At 61.8% G+C, this 13080-nt stretch overlaps 4 protein-coding genes across 4 annotated transcripts; all 4 read left to right on the top strand.

Moving 5' to 3' along the window:
* Positions 1-474: 474 nt before the first annotated feature.
* On the top strand, positions 475-1728 carry BXZ73DRAFT_105919 (uncharacterized protein; the record flags this gene model as incomplete). Its single annotated transcript, XM_048016441.1, has 5 exons — positions 475-582; positions 644-771; positions 828-999; positions 1073-1489; positions 1546-1728. 5 exons carry the CDS (start codon positions 475-477, stop codon positions 1726-1728), a joined length of 1008 nt encoding a protein of 335 aa, XP_047873254.1.
* Positions 1729-5059: 3331 nt separating this feature from the next.
* BXZ73DRAFT_105918 (uncharacterized protein) lies at positions 5060-7144 on the top strand (the record flags this gene model as incomplete). The annotated part of the gene is made up of 17 exons (XM_048016440.1): positions 5060-5148; positions 5205-5289; positions 5352-5365; positions 5431-5539; positions 5601-5618; positions 5680-5705; positions 5763-5788; positions 5844-5878; positions 5933-5972; positions 6040-6055; positions 6105-6150; positions 6208-6308; positions 6367-6426; positions 6487-6514; positions 6573-6630; positions 6686-6861; positions 7118-7144. The coding sequence occupies 17 exons, from the start codon at positions 5060-5062 to the stop codon at positions 7142-7144; spliced, it is 954 nt and encodes a 317-aa protein (XP_047873253.1).
* Positions 7145-8308: 1164 nt separating this feature from the next.
* On the top strand, positions 8309-10226 carry BXZ73DRAFT_105917 (uncharacterized protein; the record flags this gene model as incomplete). The annotated part of the gene is made up of 16 exons (XM_048016439.1): positions 8309-8400; positions 8475-8559; positions 8624-8637; positions 8702-8810; positions 8870-8887; positions 8954-8979; positions 9037-9062; positions 9116-9150; positions 9207-9246; positions 9308-9323; positions 9372-9414; positions 9469-9569; positions 9631-9690; positions 9751-9778; positions 9838-9895; positions 9949-10226. 16 exons carry the CDS (start codon positions 8309-8311, stop codon positions 10224-10226), a joined length of 1029 nt encoding a protein of 342 aa, XP_047873252.1.
* An 843-nt stretch (positions 10227-11069) lies between these two features.
* BXZ73DRAFT_105916 (uncharacterized protein) lies at positions 11070-12983 on the top strand (the record flags this gene model as incomplete). The annotated part of the gene is made up of 6 exons (XM_048016438.1): positions 11070-11121; positions 11186-11362; positions 11442-11685; positions 11898-11993; positions 12055-12114; positions 12887-12983. The coding sequence occupies 6 exons, from the start codon at positions 11070-11072 to the stop codon at positions 12981-12983; spliced, it is 726 nt and encodes a 241-aa protein (XP_047873251.1).
* Positions 12984-13080: the final 97 nt, after the last annotated feature.

Below are 13080 nucleotides of genomic sequence, written 5' to 3'. Positions count from 1 at the left end.
CGCCCGCGTCTGCGCCGCGCCAGCGTGCGTGGACGGCGTGTGCGTGGGAGGGCGTGGCGCGCGGACTCGGCGAGCGAGCGTTGGTCGCGCACGTCGCGGGATGGAGGCTGGAGGGATTCCCCTGGCGACAGGCGTTGGCGATAGCGCAGAGGGAGGCCGGGGGGCAGCCGGGGGGCAGCCGGGCGTTGGTAGGGGGACTCTTCGATCCATCGAAAGGTCTGATCAGCCGGCGAGGGCCTGCCCGTTCGGGCCAATCGCCGTGGCGCGCAGTGCGGTATATAGCCCGTCCAAGGCTTGGCTTGCCACCATCCCCTTTCCTCCTCTCGTCTTTGCTACTCGAGCTGTCGCTCGCTCTCCTTCAGGCCGGTGCCTACTGTTCACTTACGCGACCCGGGGTCGTTTTGCTTCTTTCGAGCTTCCACAGCACCCTTCACTCCTTTCCCTAACGGTCGTCGTCACTCAGAACTTCCAAGCATGTACGCCAAGGCTATCTTCGTCTCTCTCCTCTCCCTCGCCCTCTCCGCCAACGCGATCCCCGCTGCGGCCAAGAAGGGCAGCGGCTCGAATGTCGCCACCTGCGCTGTGAGTCTCCGATCTCTCCTTCTGCGTGCCCCTTCCCCCGTTCTTATCAATCGTCTTCCAGACCGGCACTGTGAAGACGGTGACCGTCACTGCCACCGCCGCGGCCGTCACCAGCGTCGCGGCGAGCGCGAACGCCAGCAAGGGCAACACCGGCAAGGGCACCACCGGCAAAGGTGGCAACAACGGTCCGTATATGCACTCTACGATCGCGGGCGACCCGTACTGATCTACCCTGTTCGCTGCAGCGGCCTCGGGCAACAACGCCGCGTCCGGCGCCAGCGCGCAGACGTCGCTCACGATCGACCCTCCAACGTCTTCACCTTCACCCAGACTGGCCAGGAAACGCCCACGGCCGGCCAGGAGGCCGCGCTCACGTCGACGAACAACTTCATCAACTTCTGCGCCCAGTTCCCGAACGTGCAGAAGACGAACGGCAAGCAGATCACGACGGGTCCTGCAACCAGACCCCGATGGGCTCTTCCCCGCGAAGGACAAGATGCCCTCCGCCGCGTTCGTCTTCCCCGCGAACGGCGGCTCGGTCACCGCGAACCAGAACTTCACCGTCCAGCTCGCGATCAAGAACATCGAGACCGGGCACTTCACCAACCCGGACGCGACGTTCCACCAGGCGCCCCAGACGCTCAACACCGCCGGCCTCATCCAGGGCCACTCGCACATCACGATCGAGGCGGTCGCGAACATGGCCGCGACGACGCCCCTCGACCCGACCGCGTTCAAGTTCTTCAAGGGCCTGAACAGCCAGGCGCAGAACGGCATCCTCACCGTCACCGTCGGCGGCGGTCTCCCCGCGGGCACGTACAAGATCTCGACCATCAACTCGTCCGCGACCCACCAGCCGGCGCTCGTCCCTGTTGCGCAGCGCGGCTCGCTCGACGCTGTTGCCTACGTGAGTCTCTTCCGCTCCTCCGTCGTATGTGCTAGGCCTGACCGACTTTGTTTCAGTTCACCGTTAAGGCGGCCGGCGGCAACAACGCCGCGTCTGGCACTGGCGCGGCAACTGGCACCACCGGCAAGACTGGCACCACCGGCAAGACCGGCACTGGCAAGAAGGGCGGCAAGACCGGCGGCAAGAAGTTCGGTGGCAAGAAGTTCGGCAAGAGCCGCCGCATGGTCGAGCGCGACTGAGCGTCGCGCGGTCCCCTTCACGTCTCTCCCCGCCGTCTGATGTGTGAATGAACGCCCCTCATGTAGCCGTACGTTATAACCTCCCCTCCCCCCCCTGCCGCGAGGCGCACGATGATATCCCCCACCCTCCTGCGCGCCTGCTCTAGCGCGCACGTACTAGCATACACCCCTTCCCGCGCTTGGTCGACTCGAGTCGCGGCGGTCTGTTGTTCTTTTTGAACTTACTTTTTTTGCAATCTCTTCGTTTTCCCCCAGATTCGCTCGCACCCCATACCGTCTGGCCTGGGCGGTGTCGACAGGCACTCGTGACCATTAGTAGCAGACATAATGAGAAAGGATGGAAAGCCCAACCCCCGAGTGCGCGAGGAGCGGAGTTTGCGCGGGCGTCGCGCGATGGTTGTGCGCCACGCTGCTGTCTGCGAGAGTTCTGTCCACGCCGGAGTTCGTGTGGGCCGGCGCCCGCCCTTGTGCTCCTTGTCTGTCTATACGGAAGTGCTTCCGCACGAAGCTCGTCGCTCCATACCGCCGCGCTCCTCGTGGGTCTCCGACGGAACGGCGTTGGCGGTGCGTCTAGCAGCGGAGCGTCTCACAGCTCGTCAGCTCAGCGCTCAGCGCAACCTGTCTCTCGTCTCTCGGTCCCTCGCTCGACGGGATTGGCTGCGGGAGACGGCGGCGCACGAACGTCTCAGGCCGCCCGTGGCCAGGGTCGGACGGTCGCGACGTCGGTCCGCTTGACGACCGTCCCCCCCCCCTCCCAAGGCAAGCGCGAAGAGTCAAGACGAACGGAGCCCGCGCTCGCCGCCAGGGTCGCGGACGCGTTAGGCTCATTGCGATCGGACTGGTGGTGGTGCGTGTCTGAGACTTGAGCTTAAGCTTGAGACTTTGAGACCTTGAAAGTTGAGACCTTGAGCCTTGAGTCGTGCGCTGAAGCTCGAGGCCGGATCTCGGTCGAGGGGAACCGCGCGGGCGGCGGCCCTGGGTGACGTTCGTCGCGATGCGCATTGGCTTGGGGAGGGCCGGGGCGTGGCGGGTGTGCGAGACGGGTGAGTAAGCTCGAGGGAGCGGTGGCCGATCCGAGGAAGGACAGGGAAGGACGTGGGTTCGGCGCGATGATGTGATGTCCGTCGTGATGTGTTTTTTTTTCGAAGTCCTCGGGGTTCGTGCGCCCTTGAGCTTGAGCTCTGAGCTTGACGCCGCCGCTCGTGCGCTTTTGACAGTCGAGTCGACCGCGTCGAACGTTCATCGACATCCGCCGTGCGCAGGCCCTGCGGATCGCCCGCACCGAGTCCGAGGACTGGCAGTGCTTCGCCCACGGGTTGGGTCGGTTTGAACGTTGGACACCAGCGGGGGCTAATCGCCGACGACGGCGGCGCAGTGGTGATGCAGATGTCGATGATCACCGAGGCTGACAGCATGCACAGAGCGTGGAACATAACTCAGGAGAAAACGGTTAATGCGGCCGCGCGTTCAATCAAGAAGATCGCGCGCCGGGCATGAGCGGACCCGGGGCATGGGACCGTACTACACGCGCCGCATTTGCGGCCGCCTCATTGGCTCGAGCTCCGCAGGTGCAGCGTGGATCTCTGCCGACCCTTCCGTCTCCTCCGTTTTTCGAAGGTGGTTCGTTTGGGCTTGTCTTGAACCTTTCGACCCATACCGCGCGTCGCTCCCTGCGACAGGCGTCCGAGGTGCGCACCCAGTGCGCGTACAACGCCATGTAAAAGCCCCAATCAGCCCCCAGTCCCCGTCCCGTGGCCTCGGACCGCGATAATGGTGGCCCGGCGCAGCCCCCCCTGCCTCAGTCCCGGCAGCAGGCCGACCAGCCAATCAGGGCCATAGGCTCGCCGACGTCCCCTCGCCCGGATCCGTCCGCCAAAGGAATAGGCGCCCGTGGGGCTCGTCCACCGCATGAACTTGAAGTTCGAAACGTGCTGCGCAGCGCCCCGCTTGAAGTTGTGGGTCCCGGCGGTCGACAAGTTGTGGGGGCGCAACAGTGGCAGCGGATCGCTGCGACGCCGTAAGGGCTTCGGGGGTCGCTCCACAGAGCACTGCTGCTGCCACCCGTCAACGGAAACGCGGACGGGGAGCTATTTGCGGACGGACGGCGGGAGGCCCGAGGGATATTTTGGTGGGCGTCAGGGACCGCGTGCGCCGCTGCCGCTGCCGGCGGTGGACAGTGGACAGTGGGGAGATGGTGAGAAGAAGGCGAGGGCGAAACGAGTGTGCGGGACGCTAGCGAGGGGCTGGCAGTCGTCAGGAAGGCGGGACGGGAATAGAACTCGTCTAGCGCAATGTACTGTGGCACGTGGACATGAGGCCTCGAGGTGTGCGGGTGCGGGACGGCTTGTTCGATGGGGGGAGACGCCTGTTTGTTGGACTCAAGCAGAATTTCTGAATGAGTACATCTACATTCTCAGTGCTCACGTGAAGCACTTGGAGGTCCGGGGATGTCACAGGAGATTGCGCCGGGTTCCAATGACACGGATCAGATAGACATGCGATAGTTTGTGATGCGTGTGCTTGCACCGGGTATGAAAGTGAGCGCAACGGTGTTGAGTCTGAATGTTGACGAGCGCAGCATCCGAATCCTCCAGGCGTCTGCATTGCCATTTCCGGTTGACAGCGAGTGTGTCAGCGCCTGTGCGTCATCCTGCTCGATTTGGCTCGCTTGCCAACCTTCTGACGTCAGCTATGCTCAATGCTGAAAGTCCCACGCATGTGTTCTGCTACCCCCACACTTTGCAGAAGTACAGAGATAAACATCAAGTTTGAAGACCATCGGTGGTCGACGGGGACGCGTTGGACCGCCCCTGCCGGCGCTTGCACATCCGGAGATATTGGTGCCGGAGTTACCGTTTACTTTGAGCAAGCCGCGCGGCCTTGCCCCAGAACTTGGAAGAACGCGCGGACCGCGATAACTCTGCGAAACTCCCTCTCTCTGTACGAGCCTCTCTCTCTCTCTCTGCGCACTTTTACCTACTAGGATCGAACCAAGCCCCGTTGGCGAACGAAATTCTGGCGCAGCGCACCACAAGGTGCGCATCGATGTAAGCGCCGGCTCAAACTTGCTCCGAACCTAAGCTGATGCCTCTGCTGAGGCTTCCGAGTTCCTCGTCGCGTGCTGCGGGGATGGTCGGAAGACTGAAGTGCTCTAGCCCTCTTCGGCCATTGTTTCGCATCCCGATCTTTGTCGCCGCCGTCGTCGCGCTCGCTTCTCTCCCTTCCCTCCTCCTCCTCCCTCTCCGTTGTGCCCTGTGCTCTTGTTCTCAACCGCCGCCAGCGGACCCACGGATGACGATCGAGTCCTGGGCCGCCATTTACATCCCGGTGGATGGCCAATGTGACTTCTGAGGCAGTTTTGCCCGCTTCCCTTGACTTGACCATCGGCGCCGAGTTTATTGGGCTCACTGTCGCGCTATTGTGAGTGTTTCTCTTCGTCGTCATTTGACATCGGCTCAAGTGCGCTCGGTGCGCAGGCTCTATGGCGCGTCGACGGGCCAGCTCTTCTGGTACTTCCGCAAGAGCGAGGGCTTGAATGTAACAGGGTGGATGGTCTACTACGTGAGTTTCCGCTTCGTTCTACGCGCATACAGTCGGGCTCGATCGAACCTTACGATGGACAGATCGTGATGTTGTGGTGAGTGCCAGCCTCGCCGCGTGTCTGGAAACGGGGGGAATCTCACCATGGCTCGCCGATGCCAGGTCGTTGGGCACGCTGCAAGTGATTCTCACCTCGTACCTCCTAGCCACTTACCTCGTCCTGGGGCGGGGCAACTTGGTTGCCGTCTTCGGTTCCGTGAAGGTGTACGCGGTATGTGCCTCTGTTTGTCTGTCGTGCTCGGCCTAGACTTACCTGTATGTTGAATCTATAGGTTAGTGTCATGGTGTCGGTGAGCAACAGCTGCTGCTTGCCTACCCTGGTTTCTCACCTGCGTGATTTCGGGATGGTAGGACTTCACCAGTAGTATGGTCCGTTAGTGAGTGTGACCCCAGCCTCTGCCGCCCCGATCGCTTACGCGAACGACAAACGGCAGCGGGTACCTGTACAGGATCTGGAAATGTAAGTTTCTTCACGGCCTGCCTTGCACGTCCCGTGCTGACCTATGATCTCGAAGTTACCCACAAACGGTTTCTGATATGCCTTGCGCTGGTTCGTACATGTGCTATCTCGAGAATTGACGACATGCTAATGTTATGCTACCAGTGTACGGTCTTGACTACGCTCACGCTCGGTGTGTCACTGTGTAAGTGTCTAAGGGTTGTTGCTCGTGTCTCGTCTACGCTCTCTGACCTGTATGGATGCGTGTCTAGACTTTGGTGTCGTCCTGTACGTCTTCTTCGAATTTCCTTCGCGACGCACAGCTAATGTGTCGCAGCGTCCGCTCGGACTTTCTGTGGCAGGTTTCGTTCCGGGATCTAACCGTGAGTGCTCGCCGCGCGCACGGCACGGCTGACCGGTACTGAACCTCAGCTCTCCAGTGGTCGTACTTCGTTGCATTTGGCGCGCAAGTAATTGTCGACTTGATGATCGCCTTCGTCGTCTTCTCGTCGTTCTTGAAATTCTGCACCGGTATCCAAAGGTGCGCGCCGCTCACCCTGCTCGTCCGCGCGACGCTCATCAGCGCCGGCCGGCCGCAGATTCGACATGCTGATCCGGACGATCATGATTTTCGTGCTCAGCACCGGTGCACTCGCGGTGTACGCTTCGCTTCGCTTTATCTCCCTCTGCGCGGCTCTGACGTCGCTGGGTGTCTGCAGCGCCTTCACCACCGGCGGAATCATCGTCGTAAGCCCCCGTCCCCAGCGCAGACTCGGCGGCCTCTGAGATCTGACCTCGCGCACAGTTCGTCGCGCTCCCGAGGACGTACGTGTTCAACGGCATGTTCTGGACCTACTGCCAACGTGCGTGCTCCCTCCTGCTCACACCGTCTCGCCGACCACGGACGCCTCTCCCCAGTGCACATCTGCTCGTTCCTCGCCGTGCTCAACACCGAGAAGGAGCTCGCGCGGCGCACGCTCACCCACCGCCTCGCGCGCGCGACAGTGCAGCTCACGACGCGCGTCGACGTCGGCTCGTTCGCGGACACGCCGCCGCCGTCGATCGGGGGCGAGGCGGCGTACGGGGGGCTACGCGTGGGCGCGGCGGGGGAGCGCGATGGGGACGGAGGCGGGCGCGAGGAAGGGCAAGGGGGTCGAGGTGGGCGGGGTGGAGATTGTGGACAGGGGATCGGAGGCGGATGAGGACGAGATGGACGAAGGGCGCTTCAGTGGGACGGGGACGGGGAGGGGAGGACGAGTGCGGAACGGGGCGCGTATGGGAGGACACCCGATGTGAGCTTGCCTGCCCTCTTGCGCGAGTAGACGGAAGGGTGCTGATGGTGCGGTCCAGTCCGAGTTCTCGGCGCTCCGCGCGTGAGTGGGTGGTCAATGGACGCGTCTCCACCCACCCACCCGCTGCCGCACCGCGCCTCGCCAATATCGAATGTCACTCACTGGACTTTCGGAACTACGCTACGATGCATATGGCTCCCATCTCCGCCGCGCGCTCTCGCTCCTTGAGACGATCTTGAGCCGCCGGCACCAATGTACCACGAACGTACACAGCTTATTCCATCCCTTATCATTCTCGAACCCGTCCGACGCCTCGCACGGGGGCAAGAGGCTCCCGGGGCTGGTAGACTCGAGATCGGCGCAGGAGGGGCGCTCTCTTGGATGCTCTCCCCGTCTGCCTCCACGTCCAGTGCGTCCCTCGACGTTCTGAACGCTGGGGCCACCTCGCACGGGCGCGGATGCGACGATCCGGGCGACGAGTCAGGCCCACCGCCGCAGTCACGGTCGATCGGTGGCGAGGACGAGAACGGCGGAAGGCGTCGAGCGCGTTGGGGACGAGTCGCTTGCGTGAGTATGCGGGGCAGGGGTGTGCATGTGCGCGCGGGAAGCGGGGCTGGGCGGGCTGCAGACTCGACTGTGGATGGGGTCCGGAGGTGGACGAGAAGGAAGAGGAGGACGGGGAGAGACGGAGAACATGATTGGCTCCCGCCCGTAAGTGATCAGGGGCAGCAGTGCGGTGGAAAGGAACGTTCAATGCAGATCGACAGAATCGAGAGGGCACGCCCGCAGACGAAATGGCGCCTTTGCTTGGGAGTTTGGATGTTCGCTATTCCGTGCGCACGCGCGAACGGCTCGCGGGCATATCGCAGGTTACAATGTTATTTCCGAAAATCGTCTTGGGCTCGGCATAGGACGCACGATCATCCTCCGGGCGTCTGCACTGCTTGCCGTCTCCGGCCTCGATCCTCCTCTCGTCCCCCCTATAGAGACAGCCAAGCGGGTGGCTGATCGCTATGTCTTGTTGTGGGGGGCTCCTCGGCGGGGTCGCTCTATATCTTTCTATCCCCTTCTCGTCATTGCTGCTGCTGCCGTTGCACTCGACGCTCTAGTATACTCCCGCCTTCGTCTGCACACGCGACACCCTCCCAGCGATACGCCGACACGGTCCTCCCGAGCCTTCACCTTCGCCCGCCGACTGTGGAAAGACGGATGAAGGTCGCGCTCTGCGACAACACCAGCACCGCGGCGGATGTCCGGCCCTCACGAGTCCCACCCCCCGTACACCTGGCCCTTTGACTTCACCGCCGGTGCGGAGCTCATCGGGCTCGGCGTCGCGCTGATGTGCGTGCTCGTTCTTCTTCCGGACGCGGGGCCTCGCGCGTGCGGCACGGTGCTGACGTGCGGCCGACGGGCAGACTGTATGGCGCAAGTACCGGCCAGCTCTTGTGGTACTTCCGGAGGAGCGAGGGAGTGCACGCGACGGGGTTTCCGGCCTGCTACGTGCGTCGTTCTCCCATCTTGTGCGCACGCAGTCGGGCTGAAACCTGCCGGTTGGTGCTCGCAGGTTGTGCTGCTATGGTGAGAGCGTCTCGGCCGTGTCTCGTAAAGACAGGCGAACCTTACCGCGGCTTGTGGATGCTAGGCTGTTGGGAACGACTCAAGCGATCATTACCTCGTACCAGATGGGAAAATACACTGTCTCCGGGCGGGGTGATCCCGATGCCGTCTATGGCTCCACGAAAACGTTTGCAGTACGTGCTTCGGTGCGAACCCGGGGTGCCCAGACTCACATGCATGTTGCAAATTGAAGACCTGCATCGCGGTGTCGGTGAGCGACAGTTATTTCTCCTTTCTGCCCGGCATGTTCTTGACACGCACACTTCCCCAATGGCAGGTACTCACCAGTGGTATGGTCCGATTGTAAGCGTGACTCTCCTTTGTGCAATACCGGCAACTCACACATCCCGCCCGCTGCAGTGGGTACCTGTACAGGATCTGGAGCTGTGAGGCTCTACCCGGTCTGTAGTTTGTCTCACGCTGACGCGTCTTGCCCCAGACACCCACAATCGACTCTTGATCGGTCTCGTTGTGGTTCGTACCCACGATGCTTCAGCGACAATAACGTACGAATACCTTGTATTTCTAAGGGCGTGATCTTGTCGGCGCTTGCAATGATATTGTCGCTCGGTGAGCACCCTGTCTCTGTGCTCGTTGGAGTCGGAGCTGACCGGTCCCCCAACTCGTTCAGTCGCCACCGCCTACATGTGCGTCTCCCAGCGACATATCGTTTGAGTGTATCTAATGCGCAGTAGAGCTCAAATGAACTTTGTCTGGGAGATAGGTAGGGGTATTAACGTGAGTGTCTTCTCACAACGCACTTCAGAATGGCTGCCACGAACCCTCTCCAAGTGGACTTTCTACATTTCGAACGGCGCGGAGATAGTCGTTGACTTGATGATCGCCGTCATCGTCTTCACCTCCCTCCTGCAGTTCCACACCGGACTCACTCGGTGCGTTCCTGGCCTCGATTGGCCGTGCGCCACGCTCATAACGAAACTTATCTTGTCACAGTTTCGACTTGCTGATCCGGGCGATCATGGTTTTCGTCTTCAGCACAGGTGTCCTTGCAGTGTACGTTACGTTCTGTCTTCCGTCACGCGTGGGCACCGGTTGAATGTTTCGCGCCCCTAGCTTCCTCACCGCTTGTAGCATCATCGTGGTAAGGCACTCAATTCTTTGCTGCCGCTGGCATCGCTGACGCCCCCATGTGGCCCGTAGTTCTCTCTGCTTCCGGGCGCGTTCCTGTTCAACGGCGCGCTCTGGGTTTTATCCCAACGTACGTCCCCGTGCCCGTCTTCCACCCCCGCAGTAACCGAGCTGGGCGCGCAGTGCACATATGCTCGTTTTTCGCCGTGCTCAACATCGAGAAGGAGCTCGCGAACGAGACGCTGATCCACCTGGCGCGGGATTCGCGCACGAGCGTCGCGGTCCAGCTCACGACGAGGGTCGACGTCGGCTCGTTCGCGGGCACGCAGCAGCTGTCGGTGGACTGCACCGACGACAACCGGTCGACGGACCTGTCGCTCGCGTCCACCGCCGTCACCTATCCGCCGTCGACCTGCGGGCCCAAAGTGTGGGCGTCGACAAGCACGATACGCAACGACTGACGGCAGGCGGTGATCGCGTTTCGCCAGGGTGCATACGATACCACTGCTCTAAAATGTGCACCCGTTTCCCATACGTTACCATTCATACACGCACACGAGACCCTGACCCATAACCGCAGCCCGTTTCTTCTATAGACGTTCAGGATTCCCAGACCGCCGGCCACCTGTCCTGGTAGGGGAGGAGGAGGAGCAAATAAAAACATTCTACGTGCGGCCGACACATTGATCATAATTCGGGAGCGGCAGGCTCGCGGGCGTGAGTCCTTCGAAGGCTCCATGTCGCTGCCAGCGCTGATCGTCTCCAGTTCCCTCCCGCCAGTGCGAGTTCAATTCGGAGCTGCGGTGCTGGCGCCTTCGATTTCGATACTCATCATGAATCTCTGTCGCCGCTTTGGTCGTGGCGCGACCGGGAGCGTTTTCCGTCGACGCGATCCATGAATATCTGGGTGCTCGCTCGCTCATGCAGGCTCTGGTCGGTTGAATGCCGCGGCAAGAAAGCTTCTGACGTACGACCCGTACGACCCGTGAGCAGCTCTACGACCCGAAATACCGTGTCGTGCGCACGGCCCCCCACGACCCTCGCAAGCCGCGGCCTTCGGCGTAGGAGAATAAATTGTACCCCGCAGGTCTTGGGAACGGTCGATCGCTGCGCCGCGAAAGGAGGCCGAGAACCCCCCTCAAGGGCCCAAGCTGCCGTCCTCTGCAGCGTCTCCCGGCCAGCCGTCCTGCACCGCCTTAGACGAGTCTGCATTTTAAGCATCGGGACTGTTGACTGTTCGCATACCGGCGCGCGAACGCGTTTCTCCCTCCCTTGATCCCCTCGACCGCTCGCAAGACACCGCGATGCAGCTCATGCTCAAGCTCGCTCTGGCGGCCCTCGTCTATGGCGTAGCCGGTACGTTTCGCGTGCCACGACCCTTGTCTGATACGGGCTCACCTCCGCGGGATCGTGTTTGCAGACACGGCCATTGTCTCGCTGTACTTCCCGGGCGCTCGCGTGGCCCCTAACGTCGCGCTCACCGCCAGCGGCGTCGACTCGGCGGGGCACACCACGTGGGCCATCCGCCCCGCCACGTCCGCGGCGATCCGCCGCACCTCCGGCATCGACACCGCGCACCCCAGCGGGGCCACGTGCCGTGCGTCTCTCTCCCGCACGCCTTCCCCCTCTTCCCCGTTTCCCCGTCTCCGCTCCCGCTCACACACCCGCACCCACAGCGACCGTCGTCGAAGACGCCCCGGAGTCCGACGTCCGTGACTCCTCCGCCGTGACGCTCCCCACTGCGGCGATCGGCGGACAGGTCTTCTCGCCGGCGCAGCTGTCCTTCGCGAGCGTCAAGCTCCCCGCGGTGGGGGTCGTGCCGGTGGAGGTCGACGACGCCGCGAAGTCGGGCGCGCCGCGCCGCGCCACGGCGGGCGTGTTCGGGGTCGTCACTGGCGTCGTGGCGGGCGCGCTCATGCTGTGAGCGCGAGCGCGAACGCGGCGTACTTGGGGTTTGGGTTCTGGAGCGGGCTGGAAGGAAGGATCTGCTGTGGGGTGTGTTTGTAGCGTGCTCTCCGTGTGTACGGTTAGTTTGTGTCGCCAGCCCAATTGGACTTTGTCTGGGAGATAAGTAACGGTATAAACGTGAGAGTCTTCCCCGGACGACGGGCTGCCGACGAGCCCTCTCCAAGTGGACTTGTTGCGAACGGCGCGGAGATCGTCGTTGACTCGTTGATCGCCTTGATCGTCTTCACCTCCCTCCTGCAATTCCACACGGGACTCACCTGGTGCGTCCCTGGCTCTGATTGGCCGTGCACGACGCTCATAATGAAACCTATCTTGTCACAGTTTCGACTTACTGATCCGGGCGATCATGGTTTTCGTCTTCAGCACAGGTGTCCTTGCAGAGTACGTTACGTTCTGTCTCTGTATTCCGTCATGCGTGGGCACCGGTTGGATTCCCCGTTCCCCTAGCTTCCTCTTCGCTTCAAGCCTAGGCTTCGACAAGCACGATACGCAACGACTGACAGCAGGCGGTGATCGCGTTTCGCCACGGTGCACACAATACCACCATCCTAAAACGTGCACTCGTATCCCATGCATTACCATTCACACACGCACACAATACCCACGACCGCAGCCTGTTTCCCCTGACCGCCGGCCGCCTACCTTGGTGCAGGAGGTAGACAGTTGTGCAAATAAATTCGGTTTCTGTGCGACCTGCACTGATGATTGAAATCCGGGAGGGGTAGCTTCGCGGGTGTGAGTCCTTCAAATCCTCGACGTTTCTGGCGCTGATCGTTTCCAGACCCCAGCTGCAGCCGATAAGTACGCAACGCCGCAACGTGCCCCGCCAGCGTCTCGCCCGAGTTCACTTCGGAGCAGCGGTGCCGGCGCCTGCGAATTTGATATTCATCAATCTGCGTCGCCGCCTTTGTGTCGCCACCGGAAGCGTCTTCTGTCAACGCGATTCATGAATGTTTGGATGCTCGCTCGCTCACTCAGGATTCTGGTCGGCCGGGTGCCGCTCTAACGTAAACAGCGCTATCATCTTCTGCGGTCAGCTTTACGATCCGAAATACAACTTGGACATGATCATCGTGCGCACGACCTCATGGTCACCGCAAGCCCACAGCCCTGGAGTTCGTGTTGGTATCGGATCTCACGTTGCATCTGACAGATCTTGGGAACGGGCGGTCGCTCTGCTGCGAAAGGACGCCTACACAAGAATCCCCGGCCCCGGCCCCGGCTCCGAGCCCGTCGTCGACCCACTCTGAATAGCGGAGAGGCCTCAAGGCCTTAAGCTGCCGTCCTTTACAGCGTCTTCCGGCATGAAGTTCTGCACCGCCCGTAGACGAGTCCGCATATAAGTAT

This window comes from Epithele typhae (genome assembly GCF_022376455.1).
Source record: "Epithele typhae strain CBS 203.58 chromosome Unknown BXZ73scaffold_73, whole genome shotgun sequence".
NCBI lineage: Eukaryota > Fungi > Basidiomycota > Agaricomycetes > Polyporales > Epitheliaceae > Epithele > Epithele typhae.
The sequence above is the reverse complement of the archived record's forward strand: the minus strand, read 5'-3'. Positions and strand labels throughout refer to the sequence as shown.